Source organism: Pseudopipra pipra, chromosome 11 (assembly GCF_036250125.1).
Source record: "Pseudopipra pipra isolate bDixPip1 chromosome 11, bDixPip1.hap1, whole genome shotgun sequence".
Taxonomy (NCBI): Eukaryota; Metazoa; Chordata; class Aves; order Passeriformes; family Pipridae; genus Pseudopipra; species Pseudopipra pipra.
The window spans coordinates 4,808,059-4,823,581 of NC_087559.1; the positions used below are offsets into that span (position 1 = coordinate 4,808,059).

Genomic DNA, 15,523 nt, shown 5'->3' on the forward strand with positions numbered 1-15,523 from the left:
CCAAATAAATATATTAGGATTCCAAGCTGATTTAAATGACAAAGCCAGTCATTAATTTCAGTACAAACTCTAGATGAGCCCTCCAAGACTTTATGACACCTTCCTTCACACATGGAACTCTGCCACCAGTGCTTTTATCTCCTCTTTTGCTCTGGCTGGTGTTATAAGTATCAGAAATGCTGTTTGGATGGAAGGAGGAAATGGAGGTATAGTTAATTTCTTAAAAGGTGGGGCCATTAATCCCATCAGAGGAATATTTGGATCCCAAGGAAGTAGATGCTCTCAAGCTGGTGGCTGTCAGTTACAGATGAGCCTGAACACATGATCTCTGAAGCTGGTGGATCACTGCAAAGCCCTCAGTGCAAGGTGAAGGCACAGTCTTTGTGAAAAGGATTTAAAAAAGGATAAAATACATGAAGAAAATTATCCTGGGAATACATGGCACATCCAGGACTGCTGTAAAAGCACCTACACTGGAGAAGACTTTTATCACCACAAATAAGGAGGAAAGTGGTTAAGAAAGTAGCAGATTGTAGGTGGTGATATATTTGAAGAAAGGTACCAATGGTAGCATGATCTCCTGGGGTCAGGAGAGTCTGTCTGTGGCCCAAGAACTGCCCCTCCTTGAGATCTCTGCATCAGCTGACCATGAGCTGCCAGTATCAAATGTAACTGTAGCTATGGGTGAGAAAATATTTATAAAACATATTGTTTACCTATAATGAGGCAACTTCTACCAATGGCTAGGAGATCCATTAATATCACAAGCAAGGAACAGGAAAGGGTGGGACAAACAGGCCTTAAACAGATAATTAGCTACTGAGCAAATGTGGTTTTTTTACCCCCAGCATCCTCTGGTAATCCTAAAAATGATTTTGGGAAGGGACTGTTCAAAAAAGAACAAAAAAGAAAGAACTGTGCTGCACTTTGTGTTTCCCATGCCCATGGCTTTATGGCTTTGCATTACTCTGGACAGGCAAATTTAGTGACAGAAGAACAAACACTGAGGTGCATGAGACCTTCTCTGCTGTTCACTGCCCTGTCAGTTTTTCTTTTCACTCTCACACAGCTGTGATTTGAACAAATTAAATACTCAACAGCATGAAAACAGACATGGTACTAATTATGATAGTCCTGGGGTCTCTATAGATGATTTACACAGATCCCTCACTATGCAAATGGCAAAAGAAGGGAGTGAACCTCTATTTTCAACCTTCTTAGCTAGTACTTTCAATGCCACATCTTAGCCCTAAATCATTATTTGTTACTTGAATTTTTAGTGTATTTGAGTATATTAGTGTATCTTTATCATCATGAGTCTCAAAGAGTGAAAGGAACATGCTCCAAAAGATGTACAAAGAAAAACTGCTACAGGGCAAGAGAAAGATGTTTAGACCACACAATTCAAAACTGTATCTAAAGACTAGAAATTTCTGTGCAATGGCTATATGGGCAAAGAAGCAACAGGAACACCCTGATGAGTAAGATGTAGTATCTGAAAACTTGAAAGTAGTTCCTGATGTCCAAGACAGGTCTATTCCTCAGTAAGAACTCCTAAGAGCTGAGAAAACACTGGGGAATCACTTGGAAAATATGACTTGCAGTTAAGCCCTTGATCAATCAGTGTAGTGAAAGTAGCAGTATCACTCTTCGGAAGTTAATTAGACACTAAGAGTAATATGGGAGAAAGCTTTGAGAGCAGATTGTGTAAAGACAGTTCCCCATATAAATCATTACTATACCTCAAGTCTGAATTTCCATTAATTATTAAAGCTTTCTAGGCAAGCTAAGCAGATATTTCAAGATTCATATTTCAGAAATTTCCACATGTTAAAAATTAAGTACTGTCAAAGAGGCTGGGCCAGGCAATGAGAGCCTTTGGAGCCTCCCCATGGCAATGTCCTCACATCAGCCACCACCACCTCCGAGGGCTGGGTCAGGCTCAGCACAGCCCTGGACCTGGTCAGGTCCTGGCTGTGCATGTCACTGCCCCATCCAAACGATGGGTTTGGGTCTCTTTTCCCTGTATTTGGGACAGACCTGATAAAACAGGTGTATCTGAAGATGTCCAGAAGTGGTCCTGGGTTCTCCTGTACTCTGGGTCAGCAGAGTTTTCGACTAAAGGAGATGGAGGTGTGAAATAAAGGATTAGGTACAGTGAGCCTATGGGGATAGCTTGTCTGAGGAACCAAGGTCTGGCTAGAGGCAGGAAGGAGACCCTTCCTCCCATTCTTCAAGTTTGCCTGCGACATTTTCCTTGGTTTTGTGATAAGACATGGAAAGGAACAGATCTGGACCAAAGACGTAGTTTGAATGAACCCTCCTGGCATTCCCAGATGTTGAGAGAAGTCAGACTTTGCTGATATATGGCTTTGTTTTGGATTTTAAATAGAAACAAAATTCCATTAAAGCGCTCTCACTTGGGATGACAGCATTACATCCTCTCTAAGTCCAACTTCCAAACAAAGTGTTCGGAGCAGGGGTCTTGTTGCTGTTTTTACTTAGATTTCCAATATTTCCAGCTAAGACTAAGAAAAGTACAGTTTAAAATATTCTGAAATAGATCTGCATCCTGTGTAGGTATCTCTTGTACTCCTGCAGTTAAATAAAAGAAGAAAATCAAGGGATTTTTAGTAATTGTGGACTTATGGGAAGATAACCCCCCCATTCTATTTGGTGGGCAATTTTTTTCATTTAATACAAGAGTTGTTAACTTTATTTGAAAATAACAAATAGGCTTGTCATTTTTGTTGGAACAGACAAATTAGGAAAAGATGAGCAATGAAAATATTCAAAGGAATTGGAGGGAATGGCAGAGTTTGGATTTGCATGCAAAGCTTCCAATGTGCTGAAATGTACCCAAATAAAGTGTCGCAATTTTCGATTATTCAAATCAAGATACTGCAATATTTTTGGACACTCAAGGCCTTGAGCTGTTTATTTATTCATTTTCTTTCTTAACTGCCTTTTTCCCCTGAGAAACCTAACAACTGAAGTATAGCAACAGTGCAGAATATTTATCGGAGAATACAGGCACTTAACAGGATTGCAAAATTCCAAGTTCTCAAGAAGGAAAAGCAATAGGCATTAAAACAAAAGCTGCTGATACTGTACAACTTTTCATTCTTACAGATAAAAGAGAGATCTTCTGCTTTCAAGAAGAAAACTAAGCATAGTTTTAGAGTGCTTTGTCATCCAAACTGCACAACAGAAGGAAACCTTTGCAAAAATACATAAATCCTAAGTTTTACCACCTAGGTAATATTTGAAAATAGAGTCACTGTTGGATTAGCTAACAACTAATGACTATTGAGGTAGCAAACCAGTTGTGGAAATAGAACAGCCATGGTGAGTGGTTTGAAACACTGCAGGCAATGACATCAACAGTATTTTCAATTGCGGTTTTGGCAAGGATAGATGGTGCTTTAGAACAGACCCAAGACAAAGAGCTGACTGCTCCCCAGAAGTCAGTGGATACCTATCTGGTCAGAAAGATGCTGCCTAATGTGAGAATCACAGCTAAAAGAAATGGGCACATGGGGCTGTGGGTCAGAGGCTTTTCTGCCTGGGTGACCCTTGAGAGGGCAGGAAAGCAGAGGGTGAAGGGGTGTCCCCCAAGAAGGCAGAGGGTCTCCATGCTGGGACCTCACAGACAAGCAGTTTTCCTCAAAGGAGATTTCACTCACGTTTGACAGATTTATTTTTTTTCAGAATGGCCACATACCTCCTACTCCTCACATTTTCAGCAAAGCACGTGAAGTACTTGAAAGACTCTGAGACCCCATCCTAAGACTTTCAATGGCAGGACAAGCTGCCTTGCAGAAAACTTTTTCTGAACTCAAGATATAGCCTGAAATAAAAATTAGTAGCTTCAATCATATGATCACTTAATATGTTAATGAATGAGGGAGCAGAAATAAGGTTGCCTGAGCAACCTCAGTTCTGGCATTGCTTAATATCAGAGTATTTGGCTAAGCAACAGGAATAATTTTCTTTTACTACTGAGTGGGTTTCTTGGACAAATCTAGAGAGCACATTGTCTACTTAAGCTGCAGGAGTAAGGATTCAAACATACACATCTTACTACTACTGCTGGCAGACACTGAAAGGATCATCCCAACTTGGGGTCTGAGGTTGTCCACAGGGCAAAGCAGCACATCCAAGGTGTTGCCTGAACATGCACCAGGGCAAGTTTTTCCCCAAAACAGTCCCAAGCTCCCTTTCCACTGTGTTCTGCCCTTCCCTGGTTTCTCTCACCAGGAGCTGACTGAATCTCAGGGAGAATCAGAACAGCCTTGGCCTAAGAGAGATAAATTGAAACTCCGGGGTAAATTTTAGTCTCCTTTGTGCCACTGTTAGGACTGATGGCAATTTATTATCAGGTCTAGGGTTGATGGCAGATATAATTTTGCTCTATTCTCATCTGCATACTTTCCTATATATAGCACTAATTTTATTTTTTTTTCCTTCCAGCAACTTTAACAAATTCTTTTCAAGCTCAGGATGGAAAGAAATGCTGTGCTCAAAACAAAACAAGAAAAAAAAGACCTGTTCCAAATGAAAACATGCACTTGATACTATTTCACCTGTGGCACACCTTTCCTCGCATCCTACAGCCTCTTACATAATGGAAAAGATTTTGATACTTAAAAATACAATGAATACATACAAGTAACTAAAGTCTACAATTAGTTTTGAAGTATCATTGTGCATTGAATAGGACAATTCTCCTCTTTCATCTGCAGTCCAGAAAACTGCACTTTTTCCCTGAAATTCTATAGGATTTGAAAAGAAACAGTCCCAGTTTAGAGTGACAGTGCTCCAAACAGTTCTTGTGTTTTCCATTAATTTTCAGTTGTATTGGTATTCTGTTCCAATTAGCCTCTGTTAGTGCTTCAAAGCTCTATCTTATCTGCAGATAACATCAAAGATGAGAGCTTCCAGTTTTAAATTTGGTTTGTAGTTATTTTAAAGATACAAAGGCATCATTTGTGAATAGCTGATCAAATAGAATAAATACTTCTTTGTTTTGGCTCCAAAAGGGCCAGAAAACTACTTTTCTTTTTGAAGTTCAATTTCAGTTAGACATCAGGCCTTATTTTCAGGGCACTGAACTCCCAGATCTCACGTTTTCTTCAGTTGCAGTTGCATGTGCTCAGCCAGGAAACACGTTCCCTCTTACACAGAATTTTGAGACTTCACAATTTTTCTCATTTCATACAATCATAGAATGATTTGGGTCAGAAGGAACATTAAAGACCATCTGGTTCCAACTCCTCTTCCACAACCAGGGACATCTCCCACTAGGTTGCTCAGAACCCTGTTCAACCAGGCCTTGAACACTTCCAGACCGACATTTCAACAGTCCAAATTACAGATTTTCACAAAGTATCTCATAGAAGCATTAGCAGGAAAGATCCCAGGTAACCCCCATGACCAGCAACCTATTGGTTCCTTTAGGACAAGTTTTTAATCTCTCCTGTCAAACCTGTTTTGATCCAGCTCGAAGAAAACAATCATGCAAAGGGAGCTTGACCTGAGGTTTCTTATACCCCAGAGCATAAACCTGAACCTAAGAGTTCACCAGGTTGCTGATTTCTCATTGCTGCTGACTTCTATTTGGCCTGATCAGAATTTAAACAAAACAAACTTAGAAAAAAAGCCAAGAAACTCATTTCAGTAGTGGTTAGCTGAGAAATAACAGTGCTGACTTCAAGACGGCTACAAGTTCCTTTGACAGCTTCCTGAAATAAGGTAGAGATCTAATTCTGTCTTTTTCTTGTAAGAGTAATTTAGACAAAAACTCCTCCTTCTCAGCTCTACTCAGCACCTCCGAGAAGTGACCACATTTCAACCACTGTTGGGAATCAACTTATTTAAAAGCATGAGGGGAAAACACTTAAGTCGGTTTTCTCTCTGTTTAAAAAGCACAGTGATTTCACTGACATCTCGTCTGGGGTAGTGCTATTTAGGGAGGTGCTGTCAAGCTTTGCCAGTCAGCAAAGGAGTCCGTAAATGCTCAGATTCCTCTTCATTAGAAAACACTTGCCACTGGCTTGTTACATATGATGCAACATGTAACAAGTCACTGTTGTTCCTACCTGGCTCGCAAATAATGTTCAAGACGGCATGATCTGCCTGTCAGGATCCCAGTATGCACTTGCTGAAAACATGTGGCCTCACATGTGTCATACCAGTACTCAAGAAGCTGCCTCTGTAGTTTATCAAACTATGAAGAGCCAGAGAATAAGAGACATTCATGGATTTCTGTAAGGGAATAAACTGTGGGGGCACAGGAGCCATCCATTAAAGTGCTGTTTGGGAAACATAAAGCTTCATTTCTGACCTACTCCAAGAACATATATTGCAGAGGCAAGTGATTTCCGCAGGAATTCTGCAAGCATTCACCAGCCTGATGGTGGACCACAACAGGTCAAGGCTAACAAGCACTTCAAAGGACAGGATGAGAGTTCAAAATTATCCTCACATACCAGTAAAACAGTATGGAGAAGATTAGGGCAAAATTCAGGAAGCACTGCTGCACAAGTCTATGCTTAGGTAGGAGTAAACAGCTGCACTAAAAAGGAAAACAACTGGTTACATTGCTATGCTGCAGAAGGGAGGCTGGGGAACAGGATAAACCCAAACATAAGTCAATAGTTTCATGCTGTCATGAAAGAGACAAATATCATACTGGGATGTGTAAACAGCAGGAAATCTTGTAAAACATGCCAGTAACCTCACTGCTCTATCCCACGTGGGCAAAGCCTTAGGAGGAATGCGACCACTGTTAGACACCTCATTACCAGAAAGGTGACACTCAAACAAAGATCATGACACTGATCATAGGCTAAAGAACGTTATCTAAATGTAAGTGTTGAAAACAGCTGAGGGAACATGTGATAGTGTCCCTTTATTTGCTGTAAGGATTGTTGCAAAGGGAAGGGGAACTCAGCTTTGCACAAGCATAACAGAAATGATGAAAGTTGAGGGGTTGAATCTACAGTGAAGGAAGAGTTAGGTTAGACATCATGATAAGTTTGTGTATTTGTTATCAGGAAACAAAAGTGCTGGACTGACTGGAAAGGGCATGTACCTGTGTGTCTTCATGGGACTTCGAGAACAGGTTGTCTGAGCATTGGCAAGGAGACACAAATCAATCCTGCATTGAGCTAAAGAAGGAGATCATTGCCTTTAAAAATCCTGTAAAAACATTCAGCCAGAGGCCTTCAGTAATACAAGATAGCCATTTCCTGGACAGTAGTAATGAACTGCTGCAATGAAAATATAACCTTCATTTTTTGCACCTGTTACACCTGACATGAAAGCCTCCTAACTACTGTTGGTTACACCTGTCTGCCAAAGGATACAATGCCTCCATGAGATGGTCATATTCCTATCTCCCTTATAACAGTATACATTGTGATATAGCAGCAATTATTCAGCTTTTTTCCATTTCATCATAACAAATCTTTCTCAATTTTTGCTGTAATGCCCAAGAGACTTTTAAATATTTGTCTGGAAAAGTCTCCTGTAGCAGGGATGGATCCTTCCAGGCCAAGGGACGCTAGGGAGCTGTTTAACCTGCCTCTCCAAATGCACCAGACTGAGCCTTTAAAAGGTCAAATAACCCCATAAAACACTATGTATCAATTTTGAAAATCTGTTGGGTTTAAGATACTTTTTACTCAAATGTCAGGGCAATGCAGAACAGCACATATAGAGGTCTTGGAGAACGTGGCCTGTGATGGACAAAACATGACACAGCACTGGAGGATTTTCTGCTTAAGGACAGTATATACAAAGGCACACACAGCTTGTATGTTATAAACTCTGGGCTTTAATTTCACTGGGGCCTCTGATAGGGGAGAAAACGGCCAAGGTGTTTCACTGCTGCATTCACAGACCCTTTCCCAACTTGGATGGGCCTTTCACAGCTCCAGGGTCTCTCTGCCTTCCCCATCCCAGTTCCACAATATCATCCTCTCAACTTTGTTTCACACTTGACCTTCATCCTCTTCTCCCAGTAGTGTCCCCATCATGACTTTCTCACATGAACACCAAGTAACCTCCCTCCTGCCCTCTTGGACAATGAAAGACATGCAGTCTCTCTCTTTTCTTTACTGTTCAGTAAAGCATTCTCAATCTCATGGGTTTGGGCTTTCTCCATGTTAGTGACCTCTATGCTAACCTGCCTTTGCAACTCTTTTCAAGCTTTTATTCCATCTTCCAGTCTAAACATATTCCCAGACTTTCACTGACCCACAGTGGCACTGAGTGAAAAAGTGAAATAAAACCCTGTGTCTCCTCTTGTAGGACACAGAATTATTGAAAAATTATCTGGAGTGTCTACAAGGCAGAGTGATGGGGAGTAAAATCCTGTCTTTGAACTGCTCTGAGCCTCTGCAGCATATAGATCATTTGTCAGTGCCAGTTTGAGGTAGTCTGTATAAACAGCCTGTTTTGCATTTGAAGTACTCACAGGACATGATGGTTTAGCTAAAAAACTGTGCATTTTACATGTAATCACCAGGATAATTTGGCTGTATTTTGTGTTTCCACAACTTAATATTCTACCTACAGATACATGATCAAGAAGAGATTCCTTAAATTTGACAGGGCACATCACATTATACTCACTTTATTATTGGAAATGATCACCTCAGGGTGCAAAAGGGAGCAAAGACATAGTATCATCACACTTTTTTTTTTTTTAATAAGCCACATTTACTACAGTGTGGGATATTCCAAAGCTACAGAGCGCCGCTTGCCCGTGGACAAGTGGCTATGTTTTACATGGATTGTGCAAGAAAAAAGCAACTGCTTAATTTCATGCTAGGCTGTGTAAAATTCACATGGAAAAATCAGCTTTTAGGCACACAGTTCATAGCCTCCAGTAAAAAGTCAAAGGTAGTGAAATTAAAGATTGTAAATGCTGCACCCATGGATGTAACCAAAAACTCTCCTGACTATGGCTACACATCCTGCATCAGACTCAGGACAGGATCCACCATCAGACTCTTGACCTAACATTAAGGAAATTAAGAGTTTTTATTCTTGCTAGGACCAACAATGAGTTTTTTCCTCTGCTTTGATAGTTATTACAACCTATTAAAGTTTCCTATTCTCCAACTCTGCAAAGACTTGATTGCACTCCCAGTTGAGCAGACCAGAAAAATATACTCCTAAATCTCAACAAGCACTTGATACAGTACATTTATCTGGGAACCGATTGATATCACATCTATTTTGGCATTATGATTTTTATTTTTAATCCTCCATTTAAATGCCCTATTTCACAATTTGAAAGGAAAAGGAACAAGGGATGGCCCATAGATATTTAGTAGCTATAAAATAAAGCCTATAAAATGAAAGTGAAATGAATTATCAAACCATAAACTAAAGTTCAGTGTTTAAAATGGGCCAGGGCTTTAAAAATTCAATTACAGCTTTAACAGAAACAAGTTTACTCAATATTTTAATAACCTTCTCTCATAGTGTTTTTTTCTTCCTTTGTAAAACCTGGCATTACTGAGGATGCATGGCAAGCTTGCCTTTCCTCTAACTACTTTAAGATTGATTAGGAAACAGAAATATTGATGCATTTATCCAGAATAACTTAATTAAATAAAGCCAAAAATAGCACACGGGAACATGTCTCAGTAGAAAACTGGAGTTGACCAAGATTAAGAGAGGTTGCATTTAATACTCCTGGATTGAAAACATTAGGACCATTAATCAAATGTCAGTAAGGGACAGTATTCAGAATAGGACAGTTATTTAATGTTTTCTTAACTCACTGGTGGGATATTTCCTGAGGTTTGGGTTCACTAACCTCTGTAGGTTTGCATGCCATCAACACCCAAGGGTCCTATAGGGCACCTCAGCTGAGGACAGCAGGTGAAGAGAACATCTCAGAGCACTAATCTGCATTATCTTTACTGAAGCTCAAAGTCAGGTATAAGGTCAGATATTAAGATGTAAAATCTGATTTAAAGTCAGGTTTGTGTTTGCTCAGTTTTGTCAAACTGGTACTGTCATGCTGTGGAGGGTGCATTTAGCAATGGGCTGCCTTTGAGCAGTGAAGCACCCTGGCTTCTTGCACGCCAGGAGGCTGAGCCTGGGCTCAGTTCTAGCTCCTGCTAGTTTCAAGGAGAGCTTAAGAGAGAAAAACCCTTAAGGACAAGATTTCAGGGGCTGTTATATCAAGCGACAGCAGCTTTCAGTGCTGTGGTTTTAGAGGGGCTTTTTCTCATCTGTTTTGCTTTCTTTGGGAGGCATTGGGATTTTGACAAAACCTCTAGAAAAGCAGTGAGGGCATGCCAGATGAACTAGGGAATTTTCTCTCTAGTTTGTTTTGGAAACAACCCATATCATCATTTTAAACAGCGCTTCTGAAATGCACAGTAGCATCAGGTCCAAGTTGCAATCAGAGAGGTCTAGACTGCTCTGTGTGGAGCCCTGCTGATTTTATCAGGACCCACCAGGAGCTCCATAGACTGCCCTGACAAATCCAGCTGAAGAACCAGCACCACTGATAAATTTAAAGCATTGCAGATGCAACAACATGGAAAAATAGGCAAGTGTTTCTGGGAGAGAGAGAAACTGCAATTGAAAATACATAATTCTCAAAGCTACTTCCAAAGGGAATGGAACAAAGATCTTAAAATATTACCCCTAGATGTTTCCCCCCTGTGGTTGCAATTATTTCCAAAGTACCCTGCTTAAAATAGGTTTTCAAACCATGCAAGACTAATCATTTCAATTTGGAGAGGTAAGTAGGCACTTACCATGCAATTCACAATTAGCTAAAGATGGTAGAAGAATCTCAGTCATGTTGGCACAGGAGATTTAAAAAAAAAAAAAAGAAAGAAAACATTTTTTTTCTTGCAAGAATGACATGTGATGGGAGAGTAAAGGAAGATAATTGTCATAACAAAGAGAATATGTTATTATTTATTGGCCACACTTAAGCACTGGGATCCTGGATTATAGTATCTGGTGACAAATGCTGCTTGAAATTTTGTAAATATTGCTTAAAAAGTAAGATAACTGAGTAATTCTGCATCTACTCCAAACCCAACACTTTCAAAATTCAGTTGTGGGAAGCAGAGTGGCTTGGTTTTTTTGTCCTATAGAAAAGATTAAACATCTGAACGCTCTAAAATCTTGTTGTTCTCTTTAGGTTTCACCCTGCTCCTACTGACATTGGAGCAATATTGCTGGTAATTAAGTCAAGAGAATTTTTAAGCCAACTAAGAACCTTAACTTTGTAGTGCCTTCAAGGTATGGGGCAGCCTAGGCTGTTCCCTGCCCTGTGCTGCTGTCGAGGCCACCCAGCCCTTGTGCTGTTCCCAGAGGGGCTACTCAGCCCTGTGGCAGTGGATGTGAGGGCTGACCTTCCCACTGGGATAAGGATGGACTTCACCCTCCTGAGCTGGGGAGGGTCACAGCGCCCAGCTCCCCACCAGCTTAGACCATTTCTTTGCCAAAGTGACAGCTGTAAATAGACTTTTAGTGTCTGATTTCTACATCCTTCGGTATCTTAACTTATATTTAGCAAAAAAACTGACACGTTTATCTGATTTGTCGCTATTAATTTCCTGGTTCCCTTTCTATTTTCCTCCTCTTGCAGATCCACTGGGTTATGAACTGCAGTAATAACATTTCCAAACCAATTTTTCCTTTTTGAAAAGCTTTTGATATTTTATTATCACTCCACTAATGCTGGGGTGCTGATTAGCCCCCTCCTTCCCTACCCTACCCAGCTCTATAAGTGCATGCAAACAAAAAGCAAGGGGGGGAAAAAAAAAAAACCAAACAAACAGAAACAAGCCCTCAGCAATAAGTTGACTGATTCTGGCAGCAAGACAAATCTGGCACCACACAGCAGGCAGGCAGGGAGTTGCACTGCTCATCCTTTCGGTTTGTCGGTGTATGGGAATGCTGGACATCCACACACAAGGAGGGATTCGGCCGCAAGCGCTGCTCCTGTGACTGAGCCCTGCTGCTCCCCCCGCTCGGAAGATACAGGTAAAAATAGAGAAATGCTTTACCTAACTGGATTCAGTGAAAATATGAAGCAGTCAGGAGAAGCCTGGGCAGCCTAATCTTATTCCTAGCGGGCAGTGGAAGTAAACCACAGTGCCTGGGCTGAGAGCTCCTGTGCACACAATGCCCTCAGGTACCGTGACTGTGTGTGATCGTTCGTGTTACAGCAAATAAATTGTTACAAGTGCAGGGAAGTTTTTTTTTTTTTTTTGGTACACTTTGTTCAAGTTGCCTTTATAAATATTTAGTATTATTATTTGTATAGTTATACCTCTCTGACAGCAGGCTTTACAGCAACTCTGAACCAGAACAAACAGGCAGCCTGGGTGCCTCCTTTTTAGCCAGACTGTATCTATTCTGTGTTACATGTTTATCTATTACCACCATGCTATGAGCTTATAATTTATTTCACAATGTAATTTATAGTTATATTACAAAAGCATCACTCTACAAACAGCAACTATGTAATATTGATAAAGCATTTAGGAACAGAACATAAATTTAATGGTTCAGATATTATAAAGTATTGATAATCTGCAGGAAAAAAAGTGTCTGTGTGAGCAAGCACAATTTATTATGGCAGGAACATAAACAGAGAACGTCTTTCTCTGTCAAACTTTTGTTAAGAGAACTTGACACCCCAAAATTCTTTTCTCCCCCACAGATGTCAGAAGACAAGACAGACAAGGTAAAAATCAAACCAGCAGAAAGTTTTGAACATGAGAAGCAAAATATTTCTTGGCTGAAGAAAGGTAAGTTTCATTGAGTTATTAGTTACTGCTTTGTGTTCAGAGGTATTTCGCATTTATTAATTTATTTTTTGAAAGAAAAATGCAAAAAAATACCCTATAGGCTTAAACATGACCAGAAATTTCTACCATACAAATTCCATCACTTGACTTCTACGCAACGTGCTCATACAATTTTTTTACGCTGCAGAAAGGCCTAAATTACCAAATTTTAAAGTAACCTGAAAGCTCATTTTACTAATATCCTCACATTCCTGGGAAAATTTTATTTGACCTGAACTGTAAGCCAGTAAGAAGTATGGATCATCATCTTAATTCTGATGAAAAGTTTTCAGTCACTTAAATTGTTACTGAATTAGATTAATATTAATTTGATTTTCTCAAATACAAGTAAAGGTTAAGTCTGAATCTTTGGATTTGGCAGTGTGTTATCTGAGAATAAAGTAGCATCAGTTGTCAGTGGTTTGTATGTATAGAAATACAGAGTCTCAAAAGTGGAGGAGTCATGAAAGACAAGTATGGGGACCTTTCCAGTTTTAAAGGTTGAAAAACAACAGGAGCTGAGTAACTCATTTGCAACAAATACCAGTATTTAAAGTGCTACATTTTGTTTCTTAAACTACTTTAGAAGGAAAAGTCATGAAATTGTGAAGATTTTCATATTGTATATTCCTGTACACATAAAGAGGGAAGTTTCTTAGGATATTTTCTTGCTGAAAAAATAGATTTGCCAAGTTAGGATATGGCTTATTATGTGTTTATATATGTTTGTTGGTCATAGAAGAATCACTTCATTGTATGTCATACAGACAAGTAGCATTCTAATTAAATAGAATTTCAAAGCAGACACTCTCAAGATGCCCAAGATAGGAATTAAATATTCATAGTGTGGTGCAAATTATGGTTTTTAATTAGAACAGTTATATGCTAATCCTAACAAAAGTATTTTGGAAAGACTCAACAAGTGACCTCATATTTTGAAACATTAACTGTGGGGATATTGGGGAAAAGGCTCATTTTTAGCCACTGTTACGTCATCTGTGAAACGTGCATCACTATTTTAAGCTCATGCAGTTAATTGTACATTAGGTATTTTAGCTGCAAGGGAGTTTGCAATACAGTAGGCCTGAAATAATGTCCCTGCCTTGCAGCTTTCCTTGTTTATGCAGAGTTTCTGCAGAAATGAAGCAGACCTGATAGACCAAGATGAAGTTTTGCTTGGCTGGACACTCAAAATCCTCTGCTTGCAAGGGGTCAGATAACTTCAATAAAAACTCTGCAAGCAGAAGCTTTGTAGTCTGAGCATCAGAGAGAGAGAGACAGCTGAGTGAGGTTGGGGTCTAAGCCTACAAGATAGCACTGGACTTTACCCTGCAAACAGCAAACATGTAACTGAATTGAGTATTTATTCCATCACAGGAGATTAGAACACAAGATATTTGCAGCTTTACAAAGGGGAAAAAAGGTACAGAGGACCGTGACTGGTCCACGTCTATGAGCAGGGGCTCTCACAGTCCCATATTGTTATTTAACCTCTGCTCCAGACCTGCTCCAGGAGTCAGGTGCCATCCCTGCACATTCCTGAGTTCATTTCACTGAGTGACACTAATTCACAATGGTTTATTTCTCCATTTCCTAAGGAGAGACACCATCCAAATTTCTAGATCATTACTAACCTTTGATTGTTCTGTACTTGGAAGAGCTATAATCTTTCAGAAAGAGCCAAGTGTTGACTATTGGCACATCTTTCCATAGTGCCACAGAGAGAATTGGAGCCTGGAGGGTCTTGTACAGCAGCTGAGTCAGTAAATAACAGAACTTGTCTCATGAGGAAAGCAAATTTTCTTTGAGAATATAGAGATTATTTTATCTAATATTGAAGTTTACTTTTAAAAAATTTTGTTGTTGTTTCTTTGCTTTAAGCACTTCTGTGGTATGCACCGGGTTTTTAGAATACGGTGAAACAAATTGTCTGGAGCAGAAGCTTAACTTCTATGTTTAAATGTTTTAAAAATACCTCATGTATAGATTTCAGGCATTCCAATAAACAACGAATTGTGGAGAACAGACTTGTACTGTTTCCATCAGGCACAGTAAGAAGACTATATGTTCTTTTAGCATCCAGTGTTAAAGAAAAGTTATTTTTATTCATGGCTTTGTATTGATTATTTGTTCCTTCTAAAAGAAACAATCATGAACCACATAGTATCAGAAATAAACAAAAAGATATAGACTAGGCTGTGGCTTTAGTGTCTTTCCTAGACTTCATTTTTTCCTAATGCTTTGCAAAGTAAAAGCTTATGGACTGGTAGTACAGTGGGTCAACACCAAAATAAGGTACTTATCACTTTTTTTGGTTGTTTTTCAACATCATAAACTGCTTAATCAAGGTGGGGTGGGATTTTAATCTGGCTGCCAGTTATTTATCATCTCCTTTTTCTTGGATGAAGATAGTTCGCTTCTGTCTTGAAGCATCTAAAAGCAGAAATCAAAACCTCATTCTGAGGGAAAAGTTCTTCCCCAAAGGAAAAGAGAAACCAAACCAGTCTTGTGAAAAGTACAGAAAAACAGTAGTTTGGCAATATAGGATTGTATGGATGAGAGTTAAAGATGATACAGGGAAAAAAATAATGTTGTACAAGTCTACACAGTTTTGGAGAGAAACATGTACATAATCATGGCCCCGGTTTGTATTTTTTTAAGAGGATAATGTCATATTTGCC

General features: G+C 39.5%; 1 protein-coding gene across 1 annotated transcript in view; it reads left to right on the forward strand.

The window, feature by feature from the left end:
- Window positions 1-11,643: 11,643 nt before the first annotated feature.
- MDFIC2 (MyoD family inhibitor domain containing 2) overlaps window positions 11,644-15,523 on the forward strand; it is a 43,180-nt gene continuing 39,300 nt past the window's right edge. The window contains exons 1-2 of the mRNA XM_064667202.1: window positions 11,644-12,033; window positions 12,716-12,803. Coding sequence (XP_064523272.1) covers window positions 12,716-12,803 — 88 coding nt within the window. The 5' untranslated portion in view covers window positions 11,644-12,033. The remainder of the gene's footprint in view (window positions 12,034-12,715; window positions 12,804-15,523) is intronic.